At 28.1% G+C, this 22,053-nt stretch overlaps 1 protein-coding gene across 7 annotated transcripts; it reads left to right on the forward strand.

Annotated features, from left to right (window-relative positions):
• The first annotated feature begins 14,298 nt into the window (after window positions 1-14,298).
• LOC105951237 (S-adenosyl-L-methionine-dependent methyltransferases superfamily protein) lies at window positions 14,299-20,184 on the forward strand. Of its 7 annotated transcripts, none has more exons than XM_088821946.1 (5): window positions 14,299-15,371; window positions 15,705-17,946; window positions 18,145-18,184; window positions 18,270-18,404; window positions 19,230-20,184. In XM_088821946.1, the coding sequence occupies exon 1, from the start codon at window positions 14,430-14,432 to the stop codon at window positions 15,123-15,125; it is 696 nt and encodes a 231-aa protein (XP_088678072.1). In that variant the 5' UTR covers window positions 14,299-14,429; the 3' UTR covers window positions 15,126-15,371; window positions 15,705-17,946; window positions 18,145-18,184; window positions 18,270-18,404; window positions 19,230-20,184. The 7 variants fall into 7 exon arrangements, with proteins under 7 accessions (XP_088678072.1, XP_088678068.1, XP_088678067.1 ...); XM_088821942.1 differs by having other exon boundaries at window positions 15,705-17,929; window positions 18,009-18,184; XM_088821941.1 differs by having other exon boundaries at window positions 15,705-18,184.
• The last annotated feature ends 1,869 nt before the right edge of the window (window positions 20,185-22,053 follow it).

Consider the following 22,053-nt stretch of genomic DNA (forward strand, 5'->3'; position numbering starts at 1 on the left):
TACAATCGCAAAATCATATGATATCGATTGTAGTGAACGTTTCGACCTTCCTTTGAACTTGGCAAGTTTTGCCCGATTATTAAATTATAGAACTTTTCAGTATTTCTCATCCATAAAAAAGAAGAAAAAATATTTGGGAATATTAGAGTTAGTTGTGTCTAAATCAAAATATAATTACCCTAAAGCTATTCGTTTGTCAAGCCATGAATTTATTGCATTGCCGATTTGCTTCACTAGCACATAGTTCACAATATATAAGAACTCCTTCAACATATTTGAGGAATCCAAGTGACAAAAATTTGGTCACAAATATTCAAAAATGTATTTTATTGTTATATATATATATACTAGCATTTTTTTTCCCGTGCAATGCACGGGATCGTATTTTAAAAGTGATAAAAAATTATCAATTTAATACATAAAAAATATATAATATCACTAATATAGGAAAATTTATAAGGAAATAGTAATATTCATATTTTTTATAAGGAAATAGTAATATTCATATTTTATGTAACATTTTTTTTACGTAGTAAAAATTATAATCCAAAGAAATATGTTAGGATTTAACAAATCGAAATTTTATCTTTATCTGTTAAGATTTGACTTTTGAGATATATTCATGAAAAATAGAAGATTGAAGCCGAAAGGATTCGGTTCAGTGTCAATTTTGATTTGTTGAAAATTATAGGTAGAAAAATACATAAAACATATTAAAAATAAATAATTACAGGAATGCCATTAGGGTTTCTTACGGTTGCTCAACGTTTCTTTCTTTTATATATAAGATATATATATATATATATATATATATATATATATATATATATATATATATATATATATATATATATATATATATATATATATATATATATATATATATATATATATATATATATATATATATATATATATATATATATATATATATATATATATATATATATAATTATTGAAACTTGAAGTACTAACTAATCCGAAGATATAGATTGGTCTTGTTGCAATTTACTCAAAAAAAAAAAAAAAAACCCAATTTCTAACCTAATTCGACTGTTGACTACTGTTAGTTGTTGACAGTCAAACTGATAGAGGGACCAAACATGTCAAAATTTGGTAACACTAGAGTTTTATTTGTCGAGTGGAAGTGAAAATGGTGTCAACACGAGCGACTAAAAATTTAATCGTCCCTTCTAACATGTTTGTTTTTTTATCGAGGTTTCAAGGGTGTATTTTAGCTTAGTTTGATAAGAATCGAATTCGAATGTATTATGATTTAGCAGAACACGAATTCAGAGCGATATATTAGCTTGATTGTTTTAACATACGTGTCATTATTTTTTCTAATTGAGCTCAAGGTTGAACCAAATTTTTAGATATTAACGAACAAAAAATTGAGTTCAGTTTTTGTTTTCTTTTAGAAGAACGATACTTGATGAGAGTGGGGTTGTGCTGGACCCCTATGGATCAAAAATCAATGATTATTAAAAATAGCAACTGCTAAAAAATAAAAACCTATTAAAAATAGATTAACACAGGTAAAACAAAAGGCTCAAATAATGATAAGAGAGATGAATAAGAGTGATCACATAAAGCCTGAGAAAATCGAAAGAATCCGTTCACCTCACCAGTGTCACCACAACAACTAAAACCACTTACAGTTCTTATTATCATAATCATCTTCTCCTATTTTGAAGCTTTTTTTTTTACTTACATAGTAAATCTGATTTGTAAATAAGCTAGTAAAATTTAACTTTTTTTGATATTATTTTGTTAATTTAACTATTACAATTAATTAGTTTAAAATTGTATGCTCGTGCAATTTAACTATCATATATTTATATTTTCTTTAAAGCTACCCGTGAATTGAACGGGAAAAGTCTATATAATATATAAAAGTTGAATTCCACACCTAATTGATTGACATTTGGCAATTTCAATTGGTGACATGTCATCAATTTCATTACAAGTGGCGAATTGATTGGTGGAAATAAATCATCAAAAAACATGTCATCATTTTCCAAAATTAAACGTAATTAAATATATTTAATTATTTTATTAATATATTTATATCCTACCATTTATAAAATGCTCTAAATATCAATTTTCTTGGAAACTCTAAATAAATTCATTTTTTAATTTAATTTTATATTAATTTAATTTGAATATAGTTAAATTCAATTTAAAATCGTCCCTTATTATAATTCCATGATTGGTGGTGTTACGGAAATTTTGTATTTTAATTCATAAACTTGGATTTGTATTTAAAAAATATTGCAGAATAAATTATTTGATATTATACATTTTACATAAACATGACCAGAGAATATATTTTTTTTACTAAATTAATATTATACATTAATATTATATCTAAAAAAGAAAGATATGTTCGAATTTACTATATTGCGAAAATTGACATTATTTACCATATTCAAAATTATACTACATGAATTTCATGTTATTATTTAAACAGTTATTTTTTCTTCACTGAATCCAGTGACAATAAATTTTACGATTGATTTAATTTTTTTTAAATTATATACTAATTAAAATACAAACTTTATCATGATTATAATAATAAATTGAATAACACAGGTTAAGTTTAATCAATTGATAAAAAAAAAATGAATTGGTTTTATATATGTCAAAATATAACAAAGTTATTCTAAATCTTTGGTATTAAATTAGTTTTTTCACTTTATTTAATACCAATAACATTAAGAATATCAATTGTTTTGTTTAAAATGTATAATGATATATCGTATATACTATATATTGTATTTCACTAATAAGTATTTCATTATAACTCTGATAAATATAATTAAGTAAATAGCTAGACCAACTCCAACCCAAAAGTATCAAAATGAGTTTGCAAATATTTATGTACTATTCAATATTTTATATTGATATTTATCTAAATGTATTTGCTCGAATTATAGGTATTAAATAGTTGTTAATTAAATATAATTAAATTTATTTATATTTCTAATTGCCACATGTTATTTTCTAAATGGACACTAAGGTGGTTGAATTCATAACTCATGTTTGATATTTTATTTTGCATGATTGCATAATGTATTTTTACATTCTGAAAGATGAAATATCAAAATACAACCGTGATTTCATAACACTATTGGAATTAAAAAAAATAATATTTTTGAGTATGACAATGGTGGTTAAAGGTTTTGATAGCTCATTTAATAACGCCACTCGAGGTGCTTTTGCCGTAAATAGTTTATATTAACAAATACAATATCAATCGGCAAATCAGTAGTTTCTACGATTCATTTTTAGTTACAAATTCAATTTATATATTACATAAACGACTACAATTATATGAGAAGTAATTGCATAATTATGTGTGAGTCTTTTCAAATTGAGAAAGATTGATGCAATATTGTGGATATGGATGGAAAAAGTTATCAAACATCAAGTATCATAGCCAACAAAATATTATCTATAAAATACTAACTTAGTAGTTATCATTTCATTTGGCACGATATTGGTACTATATCGAACTTATATGAGATTTACTACAATCCTATAGTGTAGGTAAAGAAAGATATAGAGAACCTATAATTGAAAAAAAATATGTATAGTTACAAATATTTTGACTAATTTTTAAATTAAAATTTTAAACCATGTGAAAATAAAAATATTAATGTAGCGTATTATTAAATATTTTAACACTGTATATATCTCACCGTATTTTGGTAGTGGAATACATGAGTTCTTTTATGTAACTGACAAGTTATGTATCTAAATTAGTGAAATATTCTTAAATTTTCTATTTCCCCATCATATAAAATAAGTTATATTTATTTTCTTAATTTCTATTTTTAAAATATTTGTAAAATGAAATAATTTATTGTATAATGTTTATAAGAATCTAATATCTATTCAATATCTCTATATTTTTTTAAATTTAAATCACAATATATTCGACTGATTTACACAAAAATCCAATTAATTTTTTATTTTTCCATTATTTATTTATATAAGCATTTTATAGTGACTTTTGTTTACTTGAAATTTGATCTATTTTCAATAACATCAGCCTTTATGTTAGTTTCTAACATATGGTCATACGTGTAAATAAGTTTATGTTGTATATTAACAATGATAACTTATGAAAACCCCCTGAACTTATGCTAAATTAAGAAAAACACCCCCACAATTTCGTATTTACCAAAATTCCCCTGATGTTTGTTTCCGTCTTACATCGACCCCCTTATGGTATGATTTTCAAGGAATTTTTTTACTACGTGGAATATTCCTCGAAAACTGCTGATTATACACTGCACACTGACATTTCTTTATGGTACTTTTTAAAGACAAAAATTACACTCAGAGGACTTTACACAAAATCTTTTTTCTTCTTAAATAACACTTTCATAAATTTTTATTATTACTATGACCATCCCTGAGGGTAACTTTTGTATTTAAAAAGTACGATAAAAGAAATGTCACGTCTGCCAGGGTAGAATCCATATTTTTTGGGATATTACATGAAATAAAAAAGATTCCGTAAAAAATCATTGCGTGATCCAATTACATGGGAAAATAATTGTTTTTTATATACAAAATAATAGATCATTGAAAAAAAAAATGACGCAAAATCAGGATTTGTGATTAATATTAACATCAGAATTAGAATTATAATTAATATTCTTTGAATTACTATTAGTATTAATATAAGAAATAGGATTCGAATTGTAATTAGAATTAATATAATATTAATTAATATTATGATTATGATTAATATTAATATTAATATTAGAATTATAATCAAGATTTTGATTATGCTTAGTACGATAATTAGTGACATGTATTAGTATTAGGATTATAATTAGCATTAGGATTGAGATTATAATTATAATTAAGATTAGAATTAAATTAACATTAGTATTAGCATTAGCATTATTAGTATTAAAACTATTAGGCTTATGATTAGTGTGAGGAATAGGATTATGATTAGGATTAGGATTAGGATTAGAATTATAATTAATGTTATGAATAGGATTAGGAATAGAATTTGGATTTGGATTATAATTAGCATTAGCATAATAATTAGTATATCCAGATTAGCATAAGCATTAAAATTAGTATTAGCATTAACATTAACAATATTAACATATTAGTATTAGTAATAGTATTAATAATAGTATTAGTATAAATATCATTATTAGTAATAGTAATAGTAATAGTATTAGTATTAGTATTAGTATTAGTATTAGTATTAGTATTAGTATTTATCTATATATAATATAAAAAGAGGATCTATGCTCTATATGAATGACATGTGGCAAATGTTGATGTCATTTGTTCAAATTGCTTAGTTGGACTTAAATTGATGAGGTGGATTCCTCAATTGGTTAGTTGGCAATTTATAATTTGGTATGTATTTAAGTTATTTCCTATTTAACATTTGTACACTCATTTAAATAATGGGGTAATGGTAAATAGGCCCATGACAAGGGCACTTAATTAAGAGAGGGACATCCAACTTTTTTGTCTTTCAAATAAATCAAGCCCATTCAAACTTATTTGCAAATAAGGAAAATCCTTTTATATATACCAAAATTACCCCCAATTCATTGAAACCCAATTTAACTCCAATTTCATGATTTACACCCCAATTTAGCCCAATTTCATCAATTAACCAATTTTAACCCTAATTTCAATTTTGACCCGCCACCACCGGAGACCGCCGGTCGCCGCCGTTGACCGGCGTTGACTTTTTTTATATATTTTTTTTCCTGAAACTTTTTTCCGGCCGCGTTGAATTTTTTTTTTTATTTTTTATTTTTATAATTTTGTTTTTTCTTAAAAAAAATATTTTAATTAATATTATTGTCTTGGCTGCTAAATTACTGTCTCCGGCAGTTATTTAACTGTCGGAGACAGTAATTTAACTGTTAATTGACTCTCTTTTTTTGTTTTTTTTTCTTCAAAAATATTTTAATTAATATTACTGTATTCGTTGCTAAATTACTGTCTCCAGCAGTTATTTAACTGTCGTAGACAATAATTTAACTGTTAATTGACTTTTTTATTCTTAAAATAAATATTTTTAATTAATATTACTGTAGTCGTTGCTAAATTACTGTCTCCGGCAGTTATTTAACTGTCGGAGACAGTAATTTAACTGTTAATTGATTTTATTTTATTTTTTTTAATTTTTTTCCTTAAAAAAAATTATTTTAATTAATATTACTGCCTTGGATGTTAAATTACTGTCTCTGTCTTAGACAATAATATTAATAATATTACTGTTCGGAAAAATAATATTCATAATATTACTGTCCCAAACAGTAATATTACTGTCTGAGACAGTAATTTAGTAGCCAAGACAGTAATATTAATTAAAATATTTTTTCTAAGAAAAAAAAATCAAAAAAAAAAAAAGTCAACGCCGGAGACCACCGGTCTCCGGCGGTCAACGCCGGAATCTTGCCGGAAAAAAATCATTTCAAAAAAAAAAATTATTTTCTGAAAAAAAAAAGTTTTGGGGGTTAATGTGATATATTTATTTAAATCCGGGGTCAATGTGTAATATTAAGGAAGTTAGAGCATAATGGGTGGAATTGATAAATATTATATTATTGAGGGTATTTTAGACTAAAGATATGGAGATGGGTTTAATTGAGAGACTGTAATTTTTGTGGACCAAAATGCATTTAAGTCCCATGTGATGGGCCTTTTTGTCATTTGCCCTTAAATAATTACCACATGTATATATATTATTTCCAAATCTAATATTCTATAAATTCGAAAAAAATATCTTATTTATATTTTTAGTATTTCAAAATATATTTATTGAAAAAATGCAGGATACTCAATGTTTTTACGAATATTCAACATTTTTTTAATGTTCAAGTATTAAAATAAACTAATACAATTTTTTTTTCTTCAATATTTTGGAATATTCGAATATCCATTCAATTAAAAATAATTATTAAAAAAATGTTTTATTTTTAAATATACAATATTTTTTGTATATAATAATTTGAAATTGCGTATTTCTATTTAGTTATCTTTTATTTTGGTAGATGTTGAGTTATTTTCTATTTAGTTATTGCACAATCATTTAATAATTACCACATGTATATATAATATTTCATGCGTTTAATTTCCTATAAAATCGAAAAATATTATATTTTTTGTATTTTTTTTCTAAAATATATTTTTCGAATGCAGTATCAAAATTCATTTTTTTTATATTATAAATAAATATTATCGAACTTATTATCTCTTTTATAATAACATACAAAATATTTTATAAATTTACATTCATATTTTTTTTATAAATATAAATTAAAGTATTTTATTAATGCATTATTCTGTGTTATATTAATCCAATTAGTAATATGTCAATTAATCAAATGAGTTATAATAACATTTATATTTTTTTTTATTCGGATCTATATTACCCGATTGCTAACTATTACATTAAAATTTATCCGAGTTTTTATATATTTTTAATATACACGAATTTATATACATTTTTTTTACTTCTAAAATTTCTTATAATTCGTTCTATATTTTTGTATGAAATATCTAATGTTAATATTTCAACACAAAAATATTTTTCAACCAACTATAAATGTACAAAGTTTAAGAAAAAAATTATAAAATTAAAAGGTAATATTTAATTTAATATACATATTATTAAATTGAATAAACATTACACATTTATAATGTTATTTCGATTTAATATATGTGTATTAATGTTAATTAATACAAAAATTTTCATATATATATATATATATATATATATATATATATATATATATATATATATATATATATATATATATATATATATATATATATATCCAAATTTTACTATGTTTGTTACCGTTTTCAAATTCTTTCCACACTTTCCCCAAAATGAAAATTATCTTTCTACACTATTTTCAAAAACTTTCCCCAAAACAAATTCAAATATTTCTCTCTCTAACAAACATGATTTGACTGCTACAGTGAAAATTGTCTTCACTAAAATACAAAATCAAATCACTTTATCTTTTAAATTCTTCTTCCAAAATACCTTTTTCCAACACCTTTCAGACATGATTTGACTTGCTACAGTACAAATTGTCTCCTCCCAAAACACAAACAAACTTTATTTAATTTTCAACTTCTTCTCCCAAAACATCTTTCCCCAAAATAAAATGGAAATGAAAGCCCAAAAGCTTACCAAACACAACCTAAGTTTTTCATTTCCGTAAATTGCATGTCAATCTCACGATTTCATGGCATATACTTTGGGATCATATCTAATTAAATTGATTTGTTTTAATTGATTGATTGGGTATGTAAAAGGTATAATCAACAATGACATTTAACACCTATACTAATTTGCTTATTTTCTTTATTTATCTTGATTTACTTCTTTAATTTAAATTCAAATAAATTAATATGATTTTACTTTCAATTTACGATTACATATTTTTTTTAAAATTAGGATCTTTAAATTGCCAAGATTTTTTCCATGATTATCGAATTCTTTAAAATAATTGATGTATTCCATGTTTGTCCATAATAATTATATTTTTGTATTAGTGTCACATATAAAATAATTTCCTATTTTAGCAAAATATAAAAAAATCTTCTCATCTTAAACCCTATAAATACTCCATTGTTTTCATTCATTTTTCACAACCCCTTCCATATTACATTGTTTTCGTTTCTTATTCCGCCGTTCCTTATTTCGGTTGAATCTTTAGTTGTTCTTCATAATTTCTTACATATTGAATTTCGTTGTTTTTATGTTTTTCTTCATTTTATTTCTTCGTTCATATTATTTTTTACGTTTTATACATTTATTTTTTGGTTTCTTTTATTTTTCGTTATGTCGTACTAATTTTTTTAATGTATTGTTGTTTTTTAATGTTTAATATCCATTTCTTTTTGCATTGTTAATAACTAACTATTATTTTATTTTATGTTTTTTGTTTTTTGTTCTTCATGTATTGTTTATTTCGTTATTTTTAAACATTAATCTTGCTGTTAATCTTTGTTGTTCTTATTTTGTTTCATTTCTTCTTCTTCTTCTTTTTTTTTTTTTTTGCAGAACCTCACTAATATTATTTGTATAATATGCAAAAAGATTTTTCAAGAACTGGATAAGATGGATAAGATGGTGAACGCTATATCCTACCAATCTATTGTTTTAAATTAACAATGTGACATACAAAATGTTGCTATAAACGTGTTTGTTTTTTTATTGTGTAATTTATTATGTAAATTTGGTTTATTTTTTTTTTTATTTGAATAATCGTAAACAATATATTAATTTTCCGGTTATGTACATTTTGTAATTTGAAAATAAATTATATGAAATGAATAAATGCGTTGTTCAATTTCGTTCCACTTGATCTAATTCGAGTTTTCTATATGACATTGATTTTCAAACGACTAACAAATTTTAATTAAATAAAATTACGTGATATGAAATACAACTTTCTTTTTATTGAATAATTTATTTTACATTTAAAATTTTCTATAATTCATTATATTTTTTTTATTAAATTTTAATTTTAATATTTCAACATAAAAATATCTTTCAGCGTACTATGAATGTCTAAATGGAAAAAAAAATGTAAATAAAATTGTAGTGTAATAATTAATTAAATATACTATTATTAATTTGAATATATTATGCATTGTAAATATTTTTTCAACTTAAAATTGTAATTTAATTATAACTTCAATATATTTAAATATAATATTAATTTGAGTATATTATTTATGTATTAATATTTTACATTAATATATTTTTTACACGAAGATTTCTGATAGTTTAGTATTTTAATTTATTTCTTTTTATTCACATGTTTAATATGAAGTGTTTTTTCTATAATTATTTTACTACATTTCAAGAAAGAAGAATCCTATGCGGATTATGTATCTTTATATGGATCACTAGAGGAAAAACTTCCTTAGTTCGGAGTGGATGATATATTGTATTTGCATACCGCGTTATTTATTTTGGTAATAATAATTTTATTTCATATGCAATAATATTTGAGATAATGTTACAAGTTTTTTATTTGATATAATATATATATATATATATATATATATATATATATATATATATATATATATATATATATATATATATATATATATATATATATATATATATATATATATATATATATATTAACTAGAACGTGATCAATTATATTGAATTAGTCGATATATACATAAAATTGATGGACGTTGGTTGTCGGTATCTCATATATATTTTATATTATATCTATTATTGCTATTTTTTGTTATACTATTTTTTTGTATATTTAATTATTATATTTGTGTTCCAGTCCCTACTGTTGTCTTACCTGATAAAAGCGTTGGAAAAGATTTTCGAAAAATAAGTATTTACAACATTAAATTTTAATCATATTAAGTGGAGTAAATATTTTCTTTAAATATTAGCATAATGTAATATTCGTTGTAATCGCTATTAATATATAGCATTAGACATATCATATCATACATGTTTATGTGTAACGACATACAACTATAATACGATTTATATCTTCTCATTTCAGTACATTATTTTTTGAAGTATATTTAATTTTAATTTATTTATACCGATGTTGAATACATTGTCAGTGAAAAGAAAATTACAAAGAATAAAGGAAAATGTCAATGTATCCTGAATGGAGTATATCCATTTCCATTCAGGAAAAAAAATCTATGAATTAGGAGTATGACATTTACCGGCAATACAATAGATATTGAAGGTTAGTTTGACTATGATAATCGTGCTTCATTACAAATATGTATCTCATATGTAAAATTGATTCTACTCCGTATGCTTATGATGGATTGCATGGTCTCCAAAGAGTTCCAAGCATGTCTTCAAATTTGTACTATGAATCAAATAAAACGTACACTTTGTATTTGACATGCAATATTTAGTAGCATTACAGAAAATGATCAATACAATCATATGATACAAATAGATGGTTAAACATATTACAATTATTTTATATTAAACTAATTAATGTTATTTTGTGCATTATTGTCTTATTAGTTGTTGGATACACAGTAAAAAAAGGATACTAAATAGTCAAAACACCATATGGTAATAAATTCGAATATATTTAGATATTCAAATATATTATTTTATGGTATTTGTCAATTATTACATCATATGTTGTATTATCATCACGATTACAACTAAATTGATGTTGGAGGGATTCTACCCGATTATGTTTCAATTTTGATGATGATTGAAAAATATAGTTCGAAAGTTAAAGAAAAATATTAAAAATTAATAATTGTAAAAATGTCATTAGGATTTCTTAAGCTGCCCTACCCCTACCGTTTCTGTCTTATATATATAAAGATATTAGTATTAGCATTAGTATTAGTATTAGTATTAGTAGTAGTATTAGTATTAGTCTTTGTATTGGTATTAGTAATATTATTAATATTAGTATTAATATTATTAGTATTAGTATTAGTATTATTATTAGTATTAATATTAGCATATTAACATTAATATTAATTAACATTAGTATTAGTATCATTAATAGCGTCAATATTAGGATTATCATTAACATATTAGTATAAATATTAGCCTTATAAATATTATATTTAGCATTAGCACATGCATATTATATTTGCATTAGCAATAACATTAAAATTAGGGGCGTGCTAAATCCCACACTAAAATTTACTAAATCCCACACATAAATTATTAAAAAAAAAATTCTCTCTACTCAAATTCTCTGAAACGATTTTATCCAAGTCACTCAAAATTCATTAATGTTTTACGTGAATAATCATAAAAAATGAGTTCCGTTTTATTTAATATTTATTCAATTTCATTAAACCTTTTTAATTATTCAAATTTATATGAATTCGATTTTTTTTCTCAAATTCCATCATAATTTTAGTTTGAACATATGAAGATTTTTGTTAAATTCGAACTTGGAATGGTAGGGATGTTTTTAGTGTGTGATTTTGTGAAAAAGTTAGGGAACAAGAAAAAGTATGGGAAGGGAGAAAAGAAAATTTTAGAGAGAAATATTTTTAGTTATGTGCAAGATTTGGTAAAAATAGTGTGTGATTTAGCATTTCAGTTAAAATTAACATCCCTTTTAATTCATATAGAAAAATTTATAGATGTGTTCGATTTACATCATCGATATGTTTTAGTTCGTTGATTTAATTCATTTTGATCATAGAATTGATCCCCGTTGAGTTTCGTTTTATTTAATATTTATTCAATTTCATTAAACCTTTTTAATTATTCAAATTCATATGAATTCGATTTTTTTTCTCAAATTCCATCATAATTTTAGTTTGAACGTGTGAAGATTTTTGTTAAATTCGAACTTTGAATGGTAGGGATGTTTTTAGTGTGTGATTTTGTGAAAAAGTTAGGGAACAAGAAAAAGTGTGGGAAAGGAGAAAAGAAAATTTTAGAGAGAAATATTTTTTGTTATGTGCAAGATTTGGTAAAAATAGTGTGTGATTTAGCATTTCAGTTAAAATTAACATCCCTTTTAATTCATATAGAAAAATTTATAAAGGTATTCGATTTACATCATCGATATGTTTTAGTTTGTTGATTTAATTCATTTGGATCATAGAATTGATCCCCGTGCATCGCACGGGTGAGGTACTAGTTAGTATTAGTAATAGTATTAATATTGGTAAAAAAATTGGTATTAATATCAGTTAAGTATCCGTATCAATATTAGTATCGGTATCAGTATAAGTTTCAGTAACAGTATCAGTATCGGTACCAGTATAAGTATCAGTACCAATATCAGTATCAATTTCAGTATTAACATCGATATCAGTATCAGTATCAATATTAATATCAGTACTAGTATCAGTATCAGTATATGCATCATTAGCATTAAAATCAGTTTTTGCATTAATATTAGTATTAGTAATAATATTAGTATCAGTATTACTATTAGTAATAGTATTAGTATCAATATTAGTATTAGTATTAGTTTTATTAGTATTAATATTAATATTAGAATTATATTAGTATTATTATCAGCATCAGTATTAGTATCAGTATCAATATTAGTATCACAATTAGTATAAGTATCAGTATGATTATGAGTATCAGTATGATCGATTATGAGTATCAATATTTGTATGAGTATCAATATTAGTATTAGTATTAATAATAATATTAATATGAGTATCATTATGACTATCAACATCAATATCAATATCAGTGTCAGTATCAGTATCAATATTAGTAACAGTATCAGTATCAATATTAGTATCAATATTAGTATCAGTATCAGTAAGTATTAGAATTAGTATTAGTATTAGTAATAGTATTAATATTAGTATTAGTATTAGTATTAGTATTAGTATTAGTATTAGTATTAGTATTAGTATAGTATTAGTATTAATATCAATATGAGTACGTATTAGTACGAGTATCCGTACAGTATCAGTATCAGTATCAGTATCAGTATTAGTATTAGTTTTAGTATTAGTATTATTACAAGTATTAGTATTAGTATTAACATCAGAGTATGAGTATTAGTATGATTATTGGTATCATTATTGGTAGTGGCGTATACATCTTATCTCTTTTGCATCATTTATAAGTTGTGTTGTTGTTTGAGTAATGTGCATCATTGATTGAATTTTGTTAGTGATAAATTTGCAGGTTATTTGAATATTTATTGTGTCACTTCTCTGCTACTGTGTTTGTTGTTAAGTTAGTTATTTTGCAGAAGATTCACATGGTGTAGTAGATTGCATTCCATGAAATAGAGTTATATCATATGTTTTAAATGATTTCACGTAATCTTCATATCGTGTTTTGTGTGCTCGTATTCTTCTTTGTAATATTTATTTGAATTTCATATGTTACAACTCTGAATTAAGATATTTTTTCTTGATTTCCTTCCATTTTGTTTTATTTGAATCGACATTGTTATAAAGAGATAATCGTTTTGAATATTCTTATTTTTCTCACGGGTGAAGAACTAGTTGTTAGTTTAAATAATAGACGAATAAACGGGGTGAAACTCACCGAAGTATTGAAAAGTGAAATTAGCCCTTTAAATTATGCATTTAAATCATTTTATATGAGGGTGCAATTGGATGGAAGGATTTGGGGAAGAGATTTCAAATCCATAATAACAAATTCCTTGAACTTGTTTGGATTAAGGGATCTCCTTTTAGTTATGTTTTGAGCAATTAAGGTGGATTTCAAAAATCATTCCATCCAAACGCACTCTGAATTCATTATTCTTAAATCCTAATCCAAAATTCGACTGAAACCATGAAAAACCGAACCATAAATCAACCGTATTCAGGTTGCAGTATTGAAAATAAAAAAGAAAAGAGAAAAAATGATTTCAAAAATTAAAATAAAATCTAAAAAACGAGGATTCTGATTCCTCACAGATGATCCATCAATGGAGAAGCACGTAGAGAAATTCCTAAAGAAGATCTCTTTCGCATCAATAACCATAGCCACACTAACCCTTCTCCTCCTCTACCTCCAGACACCCGATACCTGCTTCGACCCTTCCGACCCGGATCCGAAACCCCATACCCGTTTCCCCAAATCCACCTGCGACTTCACCCACCGCACCTACACCTCCATCGACAAGCGCAACCGCCGCCTCTGGTCCACCAAGGCCTGGACCACCACCCTCTCCTCCTACTCCTCTCTCTTCAAAACCCTCCAGGCCCGAAACTACTTCTCTAACCATTCCCGTGTCCTCATCGTCTCTGCCGGGCCGGGCCAGCCCGTTCAGGCCCTGACTGGACTGGGTGTTGATGACGTCACCGCGGTTGAGCTTGTGGATTCCCCTCCCCTTGTCAGCCGAGCCGATCCGCATAACTTGCCTTTCTTTGATGGGATTTTCGATCTCGGGTTCGGCGTGTACTTGGATCGGGCCCTTTTTCCGGGCCGGTACGTGGGCCAGATTGAGAGAACGGTGAGGGTTGGTGGGGTTTGTGTGGTCACCGTGGAGGAGTGTGGGAGTGATGAAGTCGATGAAATCGTTAAATTGTTTAAGAAATCTCGATTTGTTGATTCGAAGAATGTGCTCTTGGCTGGGGAGAGAAGGACTAGGATTGTTATGATTGTCGAGAATAACTCGTAACACTTTAAAGTTTCCGTCTTTTTTCGTTTTGGTTTTACGAAAATTGATTTAATCTTTTTCCAAACCTCTAGGATGGAGTTGCATTGTGTTCATGTGGTTGTTGTTGTTGTCGTCGCTTGTGAAACTGAAATTCGGAATATTTCATCATCGCCTTCTAATGGTTAAAAGATTAAATACGTATTTTGTACGTTCCCGTTGGATTTATGGTTACTGATATGCTGCTACTTGCTTGTGGAGAAGAAAGTGGTATGTATTTTTATCCGAGCTTGGTTATTAAATTCATTCATCTATTGTAGACGAGCTTCATAGATTGGTGATTTTCGATGTTTAAAGATTTTCTTGGAAATCAAGACTTGGGTTATTTCTCTCTAGTAGAGCCATGTAAGATTATTTATTCAGACAAGAAGAAAGCCTCAACATTTTGAAATTATATGCTCCAATAATTGTGTTAACTCGTAAATGATGTGTTATATTGCATAGCTTGTTCGTAGTGGCATTAACGTGATTATGTTACACATGAATGAAGAGCTATGACAGCAAGAACAAGAAGGTTTTTTTTGAATTGGTACTAAATTACAGATCGTCTATGATTTTGACGGCAGAGAATTCCGAGGAATATTCTGATCTATTGTGTCGGAGCTTTTCTCACCCGGTTTCCAATCTGTTCGGCCACCTGGTTCATTTCATTATCTCTGTTTTATTTGATTCTTTTGATTTTTTATTATTTATTCTTTCGCTTTAACTTACTGTCGCAAATTCTCCAGTTTTCGCGATGCTGTGATTTTTTTTTTTTTACCTTTTGATTTTGGAAGAAAACGTACTAGTTTGTAATTCTTGAACAATGGGGTTCCGTGTTTAGTATTCTCCATTGTCTTTAATATCTGAATGTGGTATTCTTGAGGATTTACATTTCAAAAACGGTCCATATGCAGTTTTTATTCCACTGACGGAATTTAATAATCAAACATTTTGGCATAATTGTTTGTATTTCAATCAGGAAGCCGACTGGATGCATCCGTACCTTGTGCAATATCTGTTGTATTGACGTATATATAATGTAGAGCAGGAAATATACCTTCGGTTTGTACGTTGAGGTAGACGACAATGTGAATGTGGATTCATTGTTTGTATCAGTGAGGGTTTGTCCTTGTGACTGAGAATTGTCAATCCAATCTTTATTTTCATTTCAAAAAGCTTTCCACAAAGCTGCTTGTTGATAATATCGATAGGAAGTGGATATCGATCCCTATTGCATGTATGTAGTCAATGAAATTGATTAGAAGGTAGTGCAGGTGCATACTGAAAGAATATGATATGTATATTTTTTGTTTTGTAAATAATAAGCAGTACCGTAGCATGGTGAAGCGATTAACGTTGTTGCGATAATGACGGGCATGCAGGCCTCTTCACAGGTATCGATTGAATTTGCTTGTAATAGTGCTGCATCGTTCCACACTGTAAGTATGACAATTTGATGTCTGTTTTTTTATGGACACGGCGAGTTTGTTAATTTCACATCGATGTGTTATTTGGAAAAAAAAAAGATTTATTAGAGCATATTCTTTGAAAGTATGCCTCTTGCCATCCATGATGAAAGAACGTTGCGACCACCGGCTAATAACGATAGCCAATAAATCTATATTTACAAATGGAAATTGTGTGTTTGTTTTATAATGAAAAGTTGGATATGTAATTGAGGCGGGTACGTAGTTGGCTGGTTTGGCTCATGATAGATTGAAGGCTCGAAAATGTGGTTCAGAGATATAGTTTCGGTTGTTTGTAGATGGACGACAATGTTGTTGTGTAGTATTATCCACTGATATGGATGGATTCCTGTAACGTATTTTCTAGTGCTCGGTTTTACCTCCGCCATTATTTGAAAGTATGTATGTATGTATTGTTAAGGGCCAGTGCATTTGTCTTGGAATCTGACATAAAGTTTGGCAATTTAATTGTTTTTTGACAGGTACATGTATAAACTAAATGTTTGCTTAAGAACTGGATGTGACATACGAAATTTATTTTAGTTGCAGTAAGTAGTATCCATTATTCTTCTTATTACACAGTGGAAGGTTGTGATTGTCTAAGGGATGAAGTTTCAAATAAAGAACTAAACAATATTTGTGAATAAAATATGATGTAGTAATTCCTAGGAACCCTCCTATGGAATTTTTGGTATCTTATGATTTGAATCGACTTAGGTACGAATGAATTGAATCGTAAACTTTGAAGCACACGATTACAACTGAGGAGGAGTCGAAGCATGCTACGTTGGTGGCGGATATTTAGGATATTGCAAGAAAGATCTACTTTTGGGTCAAATTTGCAATTAGGGTGGAGCGGCCGGGAAGATGGATGGAGTAAGTATATGTCTGATTCTGCAATTTTCAGAACTATTTCAGCCAGGGAGGTGGATTTCCAGAAATTACAAATTGACCCCCACTTGGGGAGCATGTCCGTTAAGGCCCAGTTTGGTTGGGCTGATCCGGGTGGATAGTTCCTCTAATCCACTCGGATCTCAGCTTTGGTTGAGCCCAACTGGGTTCTGGATTGCACTTGGGCCCGGGTCCAGATCAAGGATTTGCTGGATCTCCCATCAGGCCGAAGGAGGTGAGATTGGGTAATCTCATCCAACTCTCAGCCCAATCAAGTACAGTATATTACCTTTATGCCCTGAATATTTATTTCTAATTACAAGACTACCCCATATATATATGAATTACCCCAAAAATTATTGTGTTAGCCCTAGAATTTTACCGACATAGCAATACACGCCGTTCTTCGTTCTGCTTTTCTCCACTGTGGTAGTTTTTTCACCGAGGTAATTTTTCTGATACTCAACTCTTCTAGGTTCTCTAACACGCTTCTTTCTTCGTTTTTTAGGCCCCCTAAACCGGTTGAAGAATAATCAACTCATCACATATTGATTTCTTATTTTTCATACTTCACTAGTTTTTTCTTTTTTTTTTATTTGGTTTTTTTTTTCCTATAATCAACTCATCACAGATTGATATCACAGATTTCTTCAAATGCATCCGAGTATTGTTGAAGAATTTTGGGTTCGTATGGGTTTCGATTTTTTTTATTGTTCTTATTATCCGTTCCTTCATCTCGTAATTAAATTTATTTGTTTCCGTTTCGCAGGTGATTTTTGATTTTGGTTTCGTAGTAGTTCGTAGTTTGGCCGGGCTGATTCTGTTCTGGCCGAACGATTCCAGTGTTGTAGCTGGTTGACGGTTGGCTGTTGATTATCCCGGTTCGGCAACACGACGATTTAAGGTGAGTTCTCCAATGGGTTTAAGTTCTTCTTTTAGATTACAGATTAAGGATTGAGAAAGGTAGCATTTATTTGGAAAAAAATATTTTATCTTTTTTTTTGGGAAAAAGTAGTACATTACCTCATTTTTGGTTGGAAAATAACCATTATTTGGAAAAATAATCAATTAGTGAATTATAATTAGTTAATATTGAAGTCAATTGGTGAAATAATATATGATGTTACTCAGTATAAATTGTTTGGCCTTAATATTGTTTATCATAAACAATATATAAAGAATGCAATTAAGTTGTTTTTTTTTAATAGTTTACGATAGTTATTTCATATTTGCTTGCTCTAGGAGTTGGTTTATATGTTTCATATGTTTGAGAGAGGTTACAGGGTCTAGAATGTGAAATTTAGTTGTGAATATGTTTTTTTTCCCCCAGCCAGTGTAAGTATTTGCGAAAAGAAATGTATGCTTAATCAGATTAGAGGAGCAAAAGAATACTATATTAATCTGTTGAGACTAGGGTAGATTGGAAATATGTAATCTCTGATTGTTGTTGTTTCCCTCCGTTCCCTATTAGGTGTCGTTTTTAGCTTTGCAAAATGTGTCTTGATTTTAGGTAGAACACATTAAAAATATTAAGATAACCTTGATTATTTAATGATGTGATGATAAGAGAGAGTTAATACTAATAGATGAATTAATAAGGTTAGAACCAGAAAATATTGTTATATATTGTTTTTACAATATATATACGTGGTATATATTGTTTATACAGGGAATCAATATATTACTATAATTATAATCGTGGCATTTTTTTATGTTGTTTACTAAATAGGATCACAAATGTCAATGACGAACACGAGTGAGAAATAAGTAATAGTTTTCGCGGTGTATGAATTAGTCGAACAAATGCAAGTACTGGGGAAAGTGCCGAGGCTCTCGCCAGTGCGATCAACGATATATCGAAACAAGATAAAGAAGCGGGCGACGATTCAATGGGTGGAGACCACATACCGCAACCTGCCATGCACTCCAACGAGAATGACTCGGAGAACATGTCCTCATTGCACGGTGAAGGTTACATGTCTAATATGCAAGGTGAAGGGACTTCAACCTCACATCAAAGTAGGGGTAAAAAGAAAGGCAACAAGCGTTCCCGAAACGATGACCTCGATGGTCGTATCGTGGATATGATGGCGGATATGACTAGGACTTTTGCGGAGACTAAAACATGCCTAGGCGAGTTGGCCCACCGTATTGGTTTTGAGCACGATGCGTCAACTACACGTAAAAAGGTGTTGGATGCCCTATCGCCGTTATGTTTAGGTGTCGAGGATAAGATTACCGTCGCTAAAGCCGTTTGCAATAGCCCAACCGATCTCGACATCTTTTTCGGATTAAATGAAACTGAAAAGGGGGTTATGGTTCGAATGATCCTCGAAGGGCGCTACTTCGGTTAGCTAGAATATCATCCACTCACAATGTGAAGAAACTTTTTCCCGTATTCGGACCCTATCTTACGGCGTTATTTGCATTGAAGACATTTCTATTAGTTTTTCCGTATGAACTTATAAATTTTGGCCGATTATATGTCTGTAAATATTCTGTTAGTTTGGAGCTACTATGCCTAAATGGTAAGCTAAAAAAATATTTTGTTATTTAGGAGCTACTGGTCAATTTGAAACATGTTCAGGGGATGTGTAATATTCCAAGATTTATGTCAATATGCATGCGTTATATTCACACTGCAACAGGTTATAGTTGCAGGCCTTCGTGCATATTTTTGTCAATATGCATGTCTTCGTGTTTTTTTTTTTTTTTTTTATTTCATAGTAATTGGTTTATGCAATTGCGAAAGTTTCATTGTGCTCGGTCATTGGTTATAGTGTGATCGATTACAACTTTAAATTCTATATGAACAAACATCTGTATCAACAAATTTAAACAAACAATGTTAAATATATAAATATGTATTAACTAAGAAAAACAGTAGTATGAACAAAATGTAAACAAACAATATTAATATATATTATCGCCCATGGGTACGAAACATGAAAATTAAAATTACAAACCAAAATACAAAGTCAGGAAAATCAAAAACTAATACCGAAAATCTTGCCGACTACATGGAATTGGGAAAATAATACGGGAAATACCAATAATAATAATACGGAAAATATTAGGAAAAACTAGCCGAGATAATGGAGATTGGAAAATATTAACAAACAATGTTAGGGCTGATTTTATAATTACAGGAAAATAAGAGAAAATAATGGGTGCAATTGGCAATAATTTAAAATTTTCAAATGTATAAACTAATAAAAAAAATACCTTCCAAGGGGTGGTAATGTAATTAACCAAATTATCCCACCCAATCCTCCCAACCATTCCTGAGATTGGCTCATTCGGATTGAATCCTACAGATCCATATACAACCAACCAAACCCGATATACCATTCATACTTCACTAATCCATACAGTGTCATTTTTCAATTAAGCCCCAATCCCATCCCATCCCATCCCTCCAACCAAAAGGGGCCTAAGTAATAGAGAGTTGGGGTGGATAAGAATATAAACTTTACATACTTTGATATTAGCATTTTATACCCCACTTTGAGGCATCTTTGTAATAGTTTAGATAGTTTAGCCGCTGATTTTCATTGTAGGGGTAATCTTTTTCCTTGTGTTAGGCCCACAAGGTTTTAACGAGGCCTCGCGTTGCCTATTTTAATGGAATAATAAAAAAAATTGGCCAAAAAAAAATATTAAAAAAAAATAACCATGCATATAGGGTAAATGTGTGATACCCCTATTTTTTAAAAGAATCTATAAGGAGGTCCCATGGATTTTTCTACCCTAATCAAAAATCAGAATTATGGTTTAAATTTGGTAGACACTTGACCTGACCAACTTGAAGTACCTGTTTTGCCTTTACAGAAGCAGTTTTCATGATCACCATGCTGGTACTTATATATATTCTCTCCACTCTCCCACAAACCTTAGCTTTCTCTCTTTTGTCGCCGCCGTGATATTTCCTATTGTGCCGTTATTATTAGTGGCTAATCTCTTCCTAGGCAAACCGTCGCTCTACTTTCTTCCTTCCTCCGCCATTGTCACCAATGCTTTCGCTGACATCAAATCGTCGGACGAGAATTTCAGTGGAGTTTAGAGATGATAGGTACGAGCCGTTGTGGAGTCTCTGCCGAGCCGTCGATGTTGTGAGATCTGAGACCATATACAGTTTTTTATTATGTTTATTCATCCAATTTTTTTTTGTTACAAGTTAATATGTAATATCAATATCTAAATATTAAATTTTGTTGTTGGTGTAGATAATTTTTTTATTTTTTTATCAGCGGTGTACATTCTTACATATTTTATATATTAGGGATATATATTAAATGACCCCATATATGTAAATGATGCTATTAAATTCAGTAGCCTATATTTTTAGTTAAAAGATTCAATCTGGAAAAAAAAAGAAGGTAAATTGATTTAGTTGTTACTTTATTCATTACTATTTACTGAGTATTATGCATGTACTAATTCTTAGAGTATTTACCATTCGTAAACATCGAAAATATGAATATACAAGCTGCAGGTCTAATTTTGACATTAGAAAATCTATAGTAATGTAATCGAGAAATGGTGAAACACGA

The sequence above is a fragment of the Erythranthe guttata genome, chromosome 8, assembly GCF_056151865.1.
Source record: "Erythranthe guttata isolate IM_541 chromosome 8, IM_541, whole genome shotgun sequence".
Taxonomy (NCBI): domain Eukaryota; kingdom Viridiplantae; phylum Streptophyta; class Magnoliopsida; order Lamiales; family Phrymaceae; genus Erythranthe; species Erythranthe guttata.